At 38.1% G+C, this 15,483-nt stretch overlaps 1 protein-coding gene across 3 annotated transcripts in view; it reads left to right on the top strand.

The window, feature by feature from the left end:
- LOC137290776 (uncharacterized) overlaps positions 1 to 14,849 on the top strand; it is an 81,546-nt gene extending 66,697 nt beyond the window's left edge. For all 3 annotated transcript variants that reach the window (XM_067821895.1, XM_067821893.1, XM_067821894.1), the window contains 5 exons: positions 5,850 to 5,996; positions 7,745 to 7,832; positions 8,991 to 9,045; positions 9,574 to 9,660; positions 9,881 to 14,849. In XM_067821895.1, the coding sequence (XP_067677996.1) occupies positions 5,850 to 5,996; positions 7,745 to 7,832; positions 8,991 to 9,045; positions 9,574 to 9,660; positions 9,881 to 10,858 (1,355 nt within the window). In that variant the 3' untranslated portion in view covers positions 10,859 to 14,849. The remainder of the gene's footprint in view (positions 1 to 5,849; positions 5,997 to 7,744; positions 7,833 to 8,990; positions 9,046 to 9,573; positions 9,661 to 9,880) is intronic.
- The last annotated feature ends 634 nt before the right edge of the window (positions 14,850 to 15,483 follow it).

Here is a 15,483-nt window from a genome sequence, read left to right as displayed (position 1 = left end):
AAATTCGTCTTTACTGCCATTGACATAGATGTTTTGAACAATTTAATCTCACACAATGATATGAGTGGGACATCATTTGGTTTAAGTATGTCTTACATACAAAGATTCCAAACATGTGTGAAGAAAGGCACACTTACATAATCCCTTACTTTGTGTGCTATTGAAAGTTTCTTGACACTTCTCTGTAATTATCACATGTAACAACTAATTCCGTTGATCCATCATCAGTAAAAGCAGGATAGCATATTAGTCATGGCATAGATGCCCTTGCGTATCATCATTCAGACTACAGTAATAAGATTATTTAGCGCTACTATTGGTCTTGAAACAACAGTCTCCGGTAAAATTTATACGTAGCCATGCCCCTACTCCCTTATTGAATACACTGTCCCGGGATAAGCGTAAAATAAACATGTGTTGTTATTTTGTCGGACAACCCACTTGATGGTGCAACGTACGCTTCATTCTCTGTACTGTATATGCACACATGGGTGCAATCTGGTGAACCTTGATAGCGATATGATATCAGACAATACACAAATTGATACATGATAGTTAGAATATACAACCAAAACACAACATATCCACTGGTCAACAATACAATAAAAAATCAATGTATCCAATCTGAGTGACCAAATGTGCCCTTCAGAAATTTAGGCCACGCCCCACCACCTTGCCCTTCCTATGTGACAGGTTCTCATGATACGATTGGTCAAAGTATCAGCCAATATAATGAGTAAGTGAGATATAATGCGTTACATTCGTGATATTTTATCCCATCACGTGACGGGAAGCTTTGTTTAGCATCGAGTAATGATAAATGTATCATGCAGTATGTATGTGTATGAATGGTGATGTATGTTTACAGCGTTAAGTTAAGATGAACAAAGTGACAAACTATAAATTTCTATATGCTCCATGTTATTTACACACCTATTGATACTTTTCTTGAAATAGTCAGTAAGCACGAGCAATGTATTGGCAAAAAATGTACACGATTATAATGCAAGTTCCCCCCTCTTTTTAAACTCTATTATAAATAATATATTATAATTCAGTCAATACGATGAGAGAGACAGGGGGAATTTGTATATTTGTTCATCTCGTATGTACAAAGACCGCGTAGGTGTTGATAAAAATACAGCACACACTGGCAAAGGGGTATAAGGGACACATGTAATAAATTACATGAAATACTGTAATATATGTATTCACATCGGCCTCTTTTCCATCTTTACGACACAATGAAATAATCAGTACTTGTTTGTGAGACTAGACAGTTTCCTGTCATATCCGAGACCTGCCAGGTAAATCAGGCATGATTAGCACTAATTAGCCTCGTCGCAGCAATCAGGCAGTCAGCGAGGGGTGCCAGGTGTTGGGCAGTGGAGCGGCTCCAGGGCTTAATGAGTTAATGATAAATAAATTCAATCATGAAAAAACATGTACTGTTTATGGAAAGTAACAGACAAAAGCAAAAGAAATGTTGGTCTAGAGATGTTACAAGTCCTTCACAGTGGAGATATACAACAAGTGAGGAAATCCTGCTGATTTGATTAGTCGGTTGGTTACTTGTTCGTTGTGGTTGTCGGGGCCATCTTACTTACTGAGAGATGAGAGTGACTGGCCTGTGACACTAAGCTGAAGTCATCAAAAGAGGATGATCTGAAAGAAATGAAAAGAAATAAGCTTCAGTCAGCAACTTTTCTTACCGTGCCGTGTGCCCCATGGTGACAGGAACCCTCTCGATTCTCCTTGTGGATAAGACTCACATGAGTGAATGCATGGGTTCACAGGTTTCTGCACAATTGTCTAGCATCAAAAGATGATAAACTCGAAGGAGAATTATCACCAGATGAGATATGTGACGCAGAGCATTGAATCATCATGAATATGCAGAAGGAATGTTTTCCCAGAGAATATTCAGCATTGACTTCCAGAGAGCCATCATTACCACCAGGGTCGAAAATCCTGAACCTTCATCCCCAGATGGATGACAATGGGCTGATGAGGTTGAAGGGACGCTTGGAATATGCTGAATATTTACCACATAATACTAAATTTCCAATCATTCTGCCAAAGAACAGCTGGATTACGACACTTATTATCAAACATTATCATGATGAAGGTAAGTATATCGCTGGAACAAACCAAATTTTAGCTTTGCTTTCTATGAAGTAGTGGAAAATCTCTGGCAGGGAAGCGATTCGGTCATGGAGTCAAAATGTGCACAGTGCCGTTTGAATAAAACACGGCCAGTTCAACCGATTATGGCACCCTTGCCCAAGATGAGAATGGGAGGTTCACTTCGAGCCTTTACACAGACTGGAGTAAATTTCGCTGGGCCTCAAGGTAGAAGAAAACGACAGAAGCGTTACCTCTGTCTGTTTACATGGTTGTCTACTAGAGCTGTACATTTGGAAATGGCCTATGGCTTGAATACGGACTCTTTTCTGAATGCCTTTTATCGGATGGTAAACAGAAGAGGTCTTCCTGAGCTGGTGGTATGCCATATTTGCTATTCTCAGTGGTGGAGATGTCACAGATAAAGAGCTGATGACAGCTTTCACTGGAGCAGAGACGCTTATCAACTCTCGCCCCTTAACTTACCAGTTGGCTCATCCTCATGACAGTACACCTCTCACACCAAATCACTTCTTACACGGACAGGTGGGCGGGGCGTTAGCACCTGACACAGTTGACACAACAGATTTCAACCCACGCAAACGGTGGAGAAGAGTTCAGGAGTTGGTGCATCACTTTTGGTGACGGTGGATGAGGGAATGTTTACCAACACTAGATGAAAGTGGTTCTCTCCTCATAGGGATCTTCAAGTTGGAGATGTTGTTTTAGTTATATCTCCTGATGTGCCTTGTGGAAACTGGCAACTTGGCAGAATATTAAAGATCTATCCAGGGGAGGATGGCCATGTTCGTGTGGTTGATGTTAGGACAAAACAGACAATTTTGAAAAGACGAGCAAACAAAGTATGCCCATTAGAATGGGCATCTTCGAGTGAAACAAATAGTTTTTAGACAAACAAGTTTATGATTAACAAAGGTCAATCATGGAGGGGGGGTATGGTCTGGAGACCAAACATATGGACGGATCGCACAAACGCACCATGTTTCGCAGGTCACCGAGAAGCATGCTTCTTCATGTGCGGGCAGACCACATGCTCTTGACCATGTGGGACACTGACGAATCGCCCAGTATTTGTGTACAGGATTGTTTGAGTAAGGTGACTGTTCGTCACGATTGTATTAGCTTGTCCATGTAGGATGCAGCTATATAGTTAAATAGAATTTGAACAGATATCAGGAGTAGCCCATATGTAGCTGTAACAGAGCAGCAATCTTGGAATACTAACAGATAGTATAGATAATAGAATTTAAAGTTTCATGTTAAGTTTTTTTCCATTATAGGAGATTCACGTTTAGTTCCCCATCTTTTTTGGTTAGATTATTTCATCCATTTATAGCCAAGAGAATCACGTTTTGTTCCCCAAATAGTATACTATGACACATAACTTTTTCAATTCCACTGCGCACCAAATGTTGGCAAACAAGTGTTCCAAACTGGTTTACTTTTGATTATGAAATAACATGATTGAATGCTTTGTTGTTTAGTCATTGTGGCCAGTCTTTGATTATTTCTATGAATCATACAAACACTCGTATTGATGTGAAGATACAGCAGTACAGCATTGTATCATGATATGCAGCTGACAATACGGTACATCAGTTTACCATCTCTGTATCACAATACATATGTTTCATCATATTCAGATTTAAAGTAGCAGTCAGAGAAGCTGTTTATGCAGATTGTCTAGTACTTCCTGACTGGCTGCAGACAGCAGACGCTGACAGTGTCCCCATAGTGATATACATCTCCTCCATAGTGTCCCATCTTTGAACAAATGATTTAGGATGGCACTGCGTCAGCTGTATCGGGACAAACGCTGTATTAGTGACTGCTCATATCAGTCTGTAGTGCGTTGAGAGGAAGTCCGATGTAACAAGCCATTTGATAAGTTGTGTTTTGCTCTCTTCATGACATACTCTGTTCACTGAAGGAATTACGATGTTCACTGAAGGGTCCAATTGCCCATTACTACAGAGTTATTCATGAACACAACAGCAAAACAGGAATACAGCAGTAAAATATGATTATGGCTGTGAAGCATGAATATAACTGTAAAACATGAATGCAACAGTTCTTTATGGATACAATCATAATACATGAATACAGTAATGTACATCATTACACTTGTTGAACGTGAATACAATAATGTCCATGTTTACAATAGTAATACATGTACATGAATATAACCGTAACAGATGAAATAGTAATACATGTACATGGATATAACAGTAACAGATGAAATAGAAATACATGTACATGGATATAACAGTAACAGATGAAATAGAAATACATGTACATGAATATAACAGTAACAGATGAAATAGTAATACATGTACATGGATATAACAGTAACAGATGAAATAGTAATACATGTACATGGATATAACAGTAACAGATGAAATAGTAATACATGTACATGGATATAACAGTAACAGATGAAATAGAAATACATGTACATGGATATAACAGTAACAGATGAAATAGAAATACATGTACATGGATATAACAGTAACAGATGAAATAGTAATACATGTACATGGATATAACAGTAACAGATGAAATAGTAATACATGTACATGGATATAACAGTAACAGATGAAATAGAAATACATGTACATGGATATAACAGTAACAGATGAAATAGAAATACATGTACATGGATATAACAGTAACAGATGAAATAGAAATACATGTACATGGATGTAACAGATGAAATAGTAATACATGTACATGGATATAACAGTAACAGATGAAATAGTAATACATGTACATGGATATAACAGTAACAGATGAAATAGAAATACATGTACATGGATATAACAGTAACAGATGAAATAGTAATACATGTACATGGATATAACAGTAACAGATGAAATAGAAATACATGTACATGGATATAACAGTAACAGATGAAATAGTAATACATGTACATGAATATAACAGTAACAGATGAAATAGTAATACATGTACATGGATATAACAGTAACAGATGAAATAGAAATACATGTACATGGATATAACAGTAACAGATGAAATAGAAATACATGTACATGGATATAACAGTAACAGATGAAATAGTAATACATGTACATGAATATAACAGTAACAGATGAAATAGTAATACATGAGTACAGTAACATGTCTGAGTTGCAGTTTAGAAATTGAGTCATACAATAGAGAACACAAGAGAGAATACAGGGTAGCTTCATTATTTATCTGTGCGATGTGTTGATACAGATTCTTATACCATTGTAGAGGAACTTGAACTTTATGCTTGAGTGCAACGTTTCAATACAGATTCTGTATTGAAATATCACACTTAAGAAATAAAGAAGTTGTTATCCATAAAGTTGGTTCTATATGAATACAGTAGATACACATAAATACAATGGAAATCATGAGTACAATAGTTATACTTGAATACAATAGTACAATACCACATGTTTTGGCTTTGCCCAAGTCATTTACATGTTCTCTTTACAAGTTGGGATTGTAAATATCATATCCTGGTATCCATAGAACTATATGGATTGATATTGTTTTAGGAAAACATTTTAAATGTAAATTATTTGTGTTAAAAATCATGTTAAAGTTTAAATGTAATAATTGGCCAATACAGGACAAGATGTTCTTGTACAATAATTGTTGTTGTGTACAAACCTATGCATTGTGATAGGTTATGTAACTTCATTGTCTTGTGACAGAGTCCAATACAGTTCCCAGTGATCATAACAGCTTGGTCATCAAGAATTTGAAGGAAGGAATTAACTACAGTGTGCGACTGAAACCCGTAGCAGGAGCCGGGGAAGGTCCAGCTAGTGACCCTGTGTATGCTGTACCCATTGACCCGAGTAAGTAACAGATGTGTGACCATTTGTGTGAGTTGTGTTAACAGATGTGTGACCATTTGTGTGAGTTGTGTTAACAGATGTGTGACCATTTGTGTGAGTTGTGTTAACAGATGTGTGACCATTAGTGTGAGTTGTGTTAACAGATGTGTGACCATTTGTGTGAGTTGTGTTAACAGACGTGTGACCATTTGTGTGAGTTGTGTTAACAGACGTATGACCATTTGTGTGAATTGTGTTAACAGACATGTGACCATTTGTGTGAATTGTGTTAACAGACGTGACCATTTGTGTGAGTTGTTTTAACAGATGTGTGACCATTTGTGTGAGTTGTGTTAACAGATGTATGACCATTTGTGTGAGTCATGTTAACAGACGTGACCATTTGTGTGAATTGTGTTAACAGACGTGTGACCATTTGTGTCAGCTGTGTTAACAGACATGTTACCATTTGTGTGAATTGTGTTAACAGATGAGACCATTTGTGTTATTTGTGTTAACAGACATGTTACCATTTGTGGGGATTGTGTTAGGACAGATTTTATCATTTGTGTGTGTTGTGTTAACAGAGATTTTATCATTTGTGTGTGTTGTGTTAACAGAGATGAGACCATTTGTGTGATTTGTGTTAACAGACATGTTACCATTTGTGGGGATTGTGTTAGGACAGATTTTATCATTTGTGTGTGTTGTGTTAACAAAGATGAGATCATTTGTGCGAGTTGTGTTAACAGAGATGAGACCATTTATGAGAGTTGTGTTAACAGAGATGAGACCATTTGTGTGTGTTGTGTTAACAGAGATGAGACCATTTGTGTGTGTTGTGTTAACAGAGATGAGACCATTTGTGTGAGTCATATGAGACATAGATATATGGTCAAGCCGAGTGTGAGAATTGATTGGGCCCTCGTGTGATGTCTGTTAGTCATTCATCGTGCTTATGCCTCATGCATCTCAGACATTATGTCAGAAATTGTCTATCTGAAAGTTCACATCCCTTCACTAAGGACAACACAATTTGTGCAAGATGTTTGCATCTAACTCTCAATACTATTTTCATGGTCAATGTCAGCCACAAACGTTATGAGACTTTGGCCTTTGAGTAAATTGATGGCATTATGAAACAAACCAAAATAACAAAATAATATGAATTGTGAAATGGCCACTCAGAGTCAGAGTGATGATAAGTCATAATAAATCCTCTTAATTGCTCCCAAATGTCATATAAGAAACAATTCAAACCCACAAAATAATTTGGCACTTTAGGGGCCACTTAAACAGGTTCTTCCACTTGTTAAATGTTACAATAAAGCAACAGGAAAAGTATATTTGGCATTTTAGATCATATTCTAGGAAATGAAAGACAGAAAATTCAAGAGACCTCTGGATGACCCAATATATTGCAGAATCTGAACTGTATTGTGATTAGCACATACTGGTTGCCCTCTGCAATATTACAGCTGGTGGATGTGAGTCGGTAAACAATCGCGAGTCTGGTGCAGATAATCCAGTGATCAACAGCAATCTATGCAGTAGGGATACAATCTAATGTGTCAACCCAGTCAGGAAGCCTAACCACCCAATCCTGCTAGTTACTCGCCTCTTATGACATGAACAGGATACTGAAAACCAGTTCTAACCCAAATCTTACCATTAGACCATTAAAGGTTTTCTGAAGGTGAGGGTGGGGCTGTGTATGCGATTACATATAATACAAACACTTTACAAGAATTAATTGTTTCTTGTTTCAGGTTTGTCAACAGGAGATATTGTTGGCATCGCCTTCGCATGTTTCTTTGTCGTCATCGTCATTCTGTCGGGCATGGTTTGTTGTTACAGGTAGGCAATTACAGATATAGCTGCAGGCTGTTGTAGAAGATATTCAGGATCTTTTTGGCAGTCCTAGTTTTAATCCAGTGAAAACTGACAGATGACTATGTGAAATACCTGTTCAAATGTCAGGTCATTGTCATGGCAATGCCAATCTAATGTCAGTTCAAATGTCAGTTCAATGTCAGTCAAATGTCTGGTAAAGTGTCAGTTTAGTGTAATTTCTTTATGTGTCAGTTCAAATGTCAGTTTAAATATCAATTCAATATCATGTTAATATCAGATGAGATGTCATGTTAATGTCAGTTCAAATGTCATGTTGATGTCATTTCAATTTCGGTTCAAATGTCAGTACAATGTCATTTCACTGTCATATCCATGTGATGCCAGCTGGCATTTCAGAGACATGTTAAATGGGGGAAAACAACAAAATATGCAGATGTGAAACTGCTATTAGAGACAAATCTTTACAACAGAGTGTTCTATGTAAAGGACATAGTCTCTCGTAGGCTTATATCAAGTTTCTGCACCTGATGCTGAAGCTCACATCATGGGCAATTGAAGTCAATAGCTCAAGTTTTAAATATATCTGTTGTTGTCATAGAGTCTGCTTATGTTATTTACCTCTGTGTTGGACTTATCAGCACCACTCATCTGTGAAATACCGTTCCTAGTCATATGAGACCTTAGGCCAGACCAATTTTATTCCTTGTTTTATGGATCCACTTGTCATGTTTTTTCAAGATGAAGAAAAAAAATACAAATTAATTTCCCCTGCTCAAAAAATATAATCCCAATGTTTTCATTGGTTAAAGATGTAAACTCACAAGAAAATTAGTTTTAGGCTGCTTTTTGACCCATACTCACTTCATAAATTACCAAAAGTAAAATACTCTCAGTACTCAGAAGGAACATTACTTTGATTGGAAATTTTATTTTTATTTTTTTGCCCGCCTGCCTTTAGGTTTTCAGAGGACAAAAATCTGCCAAACAAGAAATAGAATTGGTCTGGCCTTATGATGCTTTTGGAACTGTTATGACACAGAAATATCCAGACATTTGACTTTGTTTTCAACTGCAGTGCTTTGATCATGTAGAGTGTATAGGGAGGCTAGTGCAGTGTACATGCACGTTATCATATTGTAAAGTCAGTGTATCATTTTGTAGATATTCCCGCAAAAAGTGGAATGAGAAAGAGAAGATAATTATTCCTGCACTTCCAGTGAGTATTCTTTTCAGTTTGAAGACTTTTGAGAAATTTCTGTATTACCCAATTAACATCATTAGACCTGAATCATAGAGGACACGCTCTAAGGGTCTCCACATCATGCAGCAATATTTCCCCACACATTCTGTTTGTGAAACAAATGCAGGGGTTCTAATCAGCTCAGTACTAGGGGCTGCTAGATAGTTCATAATTGGTCTAAGGATGGAAAATGAGAAATGTGAAGGTGATGCAGTGGTATCAACATCTGACATCAGTTGCCATGGACCTATCTCACCGAGATTCCCCTTACCTGATCCAGATTGTCTCTGTTTACCATTGGAATAGGTTGTGGCAGACGTATTCAAACTTTGATTCTTGATGGCTGTGATCTGGTTTTCACTGAACCCTAACGAAACATTGATAATGCAACAATCACTTAATTTGCAGTTGGTTATTTAAGCCTGTGCTTGATCTGACCAGAATGTCGCTGACAGTGTCCGAAATAGCAAACACTCTTTATCTTCTTTATCTTCTTTGTTCCAGAATTTTCCTGCGGATTCAGCTACAAATGTCAGCACAGTTGCATTTATGCCACTGTCAGAGACAAAATGTGTAGAGAGACCAAAGCAGGTGAGAACACATTTCCTGTACAGACATATTGTTTGCTGGGCTTGGTTATTGCAAATACTGCTAAATTCCATCACAGTAAACTGTCTGTGGCAGGGTGGAATTACTTCTTCCCTCTGTTTCATAATGTGGCTTTGCACCCATTGTTATGAATATAATAATTATATCATATCTGACAGGGTCTTAAAGGACGATTTAATTAATTTTATTGTTTTTCCTTCAGACCCACTTGCTCACTGATCGCCAGCTGAGTGGGGACAGTGGGCGTGGCAGTCTGACAGGAGGTGACCTGAGTCCAGCCCCTCTCTCCCTCTCGAATCAGTCCCTGCTGAAGTTTGAACCTGTCGATGAGAAAGAAGAGTTGGCTAAACAAGGCTCGGGGTCAGAATTAAGAAGCAGCTGCAGCCTTCCTCGGGACTACACAAAGGTGGCTGACGAGGGGAGTAGTGGACACCAATCTATCACCTGCCTTTGTGTGGACAAACAGGACAATCCCTGGAACGATTCTGATGAGTCTTTGGATGAGGAGAGTTTCAACAACAAGGGTTACGATGAGTATGTTATTGCGGCTAACAGGGATGGTGGTGGGGAGGAGGAAAAGGGAGTTAATCCAGGTTTTGTTCCGGATGGAGAAGGGAAAAAGTCTGAATCTGATGCTGTTTGTCAGGTGGACTCATATCAAGTGGCTGAAGATTGTCATGGTGTTCCGTTCACCGAAGATGCATCAGACATCACTGAAGTGGAAGTCACAGATGGCCTAAGTACCGAAATGTCTGGTGTGGACAGTTTCTGTGATGAGCTCAAAGTGCTAAATGCAGAGCACCAAAGCAAGTCCCTAGCGGGAGGAATTAGTGCAGGTGCAGATGTTGACACCCTGAAATCACATCTGGAAAAGTCACACATGTCTCAACAAGAACATTCAGATATTGATAACAATCATATGAGAACACAACCAGAAGTACCTTACATGGCGCTACAAGGAGAAAATCATTCATATTTAGATGACAGTCATCAAAGAACACAACCAGGAGTCGCATATACGTCTTGCCAAGAATCCAGCAGTCCCCAAATGCAATCAGACACAGTGGAACCACAGATATCCATTCCAGTAAGCAAGGACGAGATGACCCGTGCGGGAGAAATGGACGAGGGTCTTGGGTCTTGCAGCAGTTCATACTCTTCTGACAGCTCGAGGGGTTAGAAGCTGCTATGCTGAGATCATTTACATAATCACTTCACTCAGCTTGTCGGAGGCAACAAGTCAGAACGAGTGGTCACGCTGTCTTATTTGAGGGATGCCATCATATCTTCTGGCTAAGATTGATTGCCATGATGTCTGTCACTGGTCCTCAGTTAACCATGATGTCTGTCACTGGTCCACAGTTAACCATGATGTCTGTCACTGGTCCACAGTTAACCATGATGTCTGTCACTGGTCCTCAGTTAACCATGATGTCTGTCACTGGTCCTCAGTTAACCATGATGTCTGTCACTGGTCCACAGTTAACCATGATGTCTGTCACTGGTCCTCAGTTAACCATGATGTCTGTCACTGGTCCTCAGTTAACCATGATGTCTGTCACTGGTCCACAGTTAATCAGTATGGTCTGTCATCATATTACATGAATATTGCTACTTAAAGGACAACCAATCAACCAAACAAACAACTATCCAAATGCCAAACTTTCTAATCTTCACAGCACTTGTGTCACGACCACTAGAGCTAACAACCAAAACCATATGTGTATATATCTACATATTATTATTCTATCGCAAGGTCATCACAGTTGGGAATGAGACTTCAAGTAGCATACCAGTGCCCATCAGTGCCCATGTTGTCTAAATCCTGACAGAACAAGGAAGGGGCACCCATAGTTGTTAAAGCGTTAGCTCGTCATCCTGAAGATGAAGGTTTGATTTCATACAAGTGTGAGGCCAATTTCTGGTTTCCTCCATGATATTGCTGGAATATTTGTAAAAGCATAAAGCTCACTCACTTCTGACAGAACAGTCAGAAACAATGATCGGATTTGCCAATTCAACTGTTTTAAAGCCTATGATTTTGTGAGGTACATTTAAGCCTGATGTTTCTGTAACTTCCACATGATGGCTTCAAGTGATTGACACAGCAGCAACAAATATATCTTGCCATCTTGTTTGGGTCAGCCATTGTTAACAGATTGAAGATCTGATAGGAAACGATTTAATACAGTATATTTCAGTGGTATTGTTAGCACATTAGTAATAAATATGCAAATATACATGTTTTGACATTCACTGTGAAGATCCAGGCTAGAACTGATTTCAGCAACTCATGGTTAATGTGAGAGCTTATTCTGATTGACAGGGATTGAGTGGTCAGGCTGGCTGTACTGGTTGACAAGTCAATATAACCCAGCTACACTGCTTCCAATGACAAGAGAGAATAAAGTTTGAAATATGTTGTCAAGGTACGTAGGCCCCAGGCGTTCAATGGGTAACCTGGTGGGGTTCGGGAGGAAAACCAGGTGATGGGGATGAAGCCTCTTTGAAGCTTATGCATAATTCTAAATTCCCTTCTCAGAAACGTCACTGAACATAATCTATTCAAAGCTATTTGTGTGATTGTAATTGGTCAAAATGGTCATGAACCAAATCTGGAATGAGATTTGTCAGTTTTGTCATGATAACACAGTCATGAGATCAGTAACAGAAATGGGAGTCTCAAGTCAGTGGTGCCAGAGTTTGGTTGGCAAATGAATAGATCGATGCACATGATGTCAGTCATTGGATAGTCTGGTTCAAACCGTTGTATTGCTGTAACATATTAAGTGAAGCATATGTCAACAAATTCTGATATTCAGGATTTTACATTGACAAGAATTTTTGACTGAAACCACTGGTGCTAAAAGATTTTGGAGGTTTTCGTTCCGTATTTTGAGTTGTGTAACTGTATCTTGCCACAGAGAAATCATTCAAGATGTTTTGGCCAATTATTGTATTGGAAACACAGAGGCAACTGTAAGACTGTGTTGCCATGAACTGGCAGCGTGGGTGTGAATGTGTTGTGAATGAATTGCAAGTATGATCGTGATGATCGATAATGTGTTGTTAATAATTACAGTGCTTTATTGCCATTCACTGTGGATTGTCACATGTCATTTGAAGAATTCTAAATAATCACTGGAGTATTGTCAATAGTTGCTGAAGTATTGTCAACAGTTGCTGAAGTGTCAACACACATACACATTGTCCACTTTCACTGAAGTATTGTCAACACACACATACACATTGTCCACTTTCACTGACGTATTGTCAACAATCACATAATGTTCACTTTCACAGAAGCATTGTCAACTATCAGTGAAGTATTAACAATAACCGTGAAGTGTAATTCATTGTCTTTTAAGCAAACACTTTCTGCCATTAAACTGTGTGATAGCTGGTTAAGCCAAGGCAGTTAATCCTGGAGTATGGACAGTCCCGATCTTTTAGGATTTCTCAGCAGCAGTAAAGATGTCCAGTAATTAATATGACACACCCAGGTGTTTATTGTGGCCAAGAGATGCAGAACTGGTGATAAGACAGGGTGTATCCTACTACCTGATTCTGACATTATCACTGCATCTGGCTAAGGAGTATATACATGCTGTTTGCTTTTTTATGACCAGTATTTTGCAAATAACTTCAGTATTTATCAGATGAAATATATTCATAAACTAAGCCTTGCAGGAACTACACTTGATCTGACTCTGTGGTAAATGGGACATTTCTCAGTTCCTGTGACTGTTTTGTTTGCCTTACTTCTTGCCATAGAGACCTTGTAGGTTTGATTATCATGGGGACATCATGTGGGAAGAAAATATCTGCCCACTCGGACTTCGTTGAGAGCAATGTAAACCCATTCAATCACGTGTCAGTATTCATATTTTATATAGATTGCTGGCAGATAGACAATTCTAAGGGTCCTCTCATTGTTTCCAGTATGTCATCAGGGATTAAGTAAATTCACCTGACTTTGACTCTGCTAGGATATTGCTGAGCGCAATGTAAACTAACTTAACAGTATTCATGATTTATATAGATTGGTGGTAGGCTGATAAACACTTGCATTGTAATTGCGGTCGTGGTTCCCTCCATTGATCATAGTATCACTCACTAGTTCGTCTAATGCAAGTATTTACTTCATAAATCAAAATGTGATAAATAACTAATGTTTTGGAATGTCTACATTTTACACAGGTAGATTTGACAAAGGCAAGACATTTTTGATGAGTTTTTCATATCTTTATGCTGTCTTACCATCAGATGCTGCACTCTCACATATGTTTACAATCCAAGGCTCCACTCACTGTTTCAAACATTCCATCAGATTTCAATTAAAATATTTTTACTCGCAAAGCTATTACTATTACCTATTGAGCATCATTTTCAGTTAGCCATGTTTCAGAATGTTTCATGTTTCACTGAGGGAAATATACTTCTGAACTAAAGGAGTGCCTTCTCCCTGAAAAGACACTGTGAAAACTTTTGTACACTTTTGTGCAGGTTTTAAGTTGTATTCATTTACACCGGTGTGATAAACATGTTATAACTGTTTTGTTAATTTTTGTTGATTTTTGTTCCGATCATTCTGATGTACACAGTCTGTGTGATGTACCAACTGTTTCACTAATTTGCATGAAACCAAAAGGTGTGAAAATAATAATAAATTTAATCAGCGTTTTTTGCTCACTGGCTAGTTAAATTCTTAAGAAAGAAGAAACAGTATTTTTTTTGATAATTTCTTTCCTGATATTTTCATATTCATGTAGAAATGGGTTTGTCATCTTCGCGAAAATATGTGAATGTATCATTTATTCGAAACACTTATTCAGTTTCACATGTTGAAGGGGCAAGACCCACCCCAGAAAGCATTTCCAAGATTAAAACGTATTTGTTCACCAATAGAAAATATAATGTTATCATGTACACATATATTGATGGTGAATGGTGTTCTTGTGTGTGTCTGTACATACTATTGTAAGTTCTGCACTGTCATGATCCATGCAATACTTTATAGTGTCTCCTTATTTTTACAAATTCTAGTTTACAAACCATTCAATGTATTTTATACATACATAAGATATACTGGGTACTGATAGTATGAAAGTAGTCACTAGCAGTACATTCATTTACTGAAATTGTTGTTTGAAAATAAAAGGAAGATGAAATATTGTTGATTTTGTGATATTTTTCTGGGGCTGTTTGAGGAATGGTTTCAGCCTGAGTGTTCTGTTTGGAGATGCATGGCAGACACACGTGGAGTAATGGTTAAGACAACACTGTGACATGGTGGAAGACCAGGGCTACATACCTATAGTGGATCTTATGTTCCTTTGTGTTGTCATAATATGGAAAAGTGTGACAATTAAAGTTACAGGTATAAACGACAAGCTATCTACAACAAGATCTAAAATTTCCAAACTGTACTTGTGCCCATATGCACAAAACAACGGGAGCAACATGATTTCCATAAGTTAATTTTAGAGCAGGGATTACCTGTAGCGTCTAATAGTGTCTGGTTAGAGTATGAGTGATGCGATCATTGAAGCTAAGATTGCTTTGTGTAAGTAGTCCCAGACACACTTGTTTACAGATACCCATGGTTATGTACCCACAGATATTCTGATTTGCATGGGATGTCGGTCTTCCTCATGCACCAGTCACTTGTGTATGGGTGTTTGAAACAAACATGGTGTTGGTGACTTTCATCACCCTTGTTCTTTGCTGGTTTTGACAACATTTCATTTCAGTCAAACTCAACGAATATTGAATCAGTTGTTTCACTGCATGTTCTAACATGTC

Source organism: Haliotis asinina, chromosome 7 (genome assembly GCF_037392515.1).
Source record: "Haliotis asinina isolate JCU_RB_2024 chromosome 7, JCU_Hal_asi_v2, whole genome shotgun sequence".
Classification (NCBI taxonomy): Eukaryota; Metazoa; Mollusca; class Gastropoda; order Lepetellida; family Haliotidae; genus Haliotis; species Haliotis asinina.
This window is presented reverse-complemented; position numbering and strand designations above follow the sequence as displayed.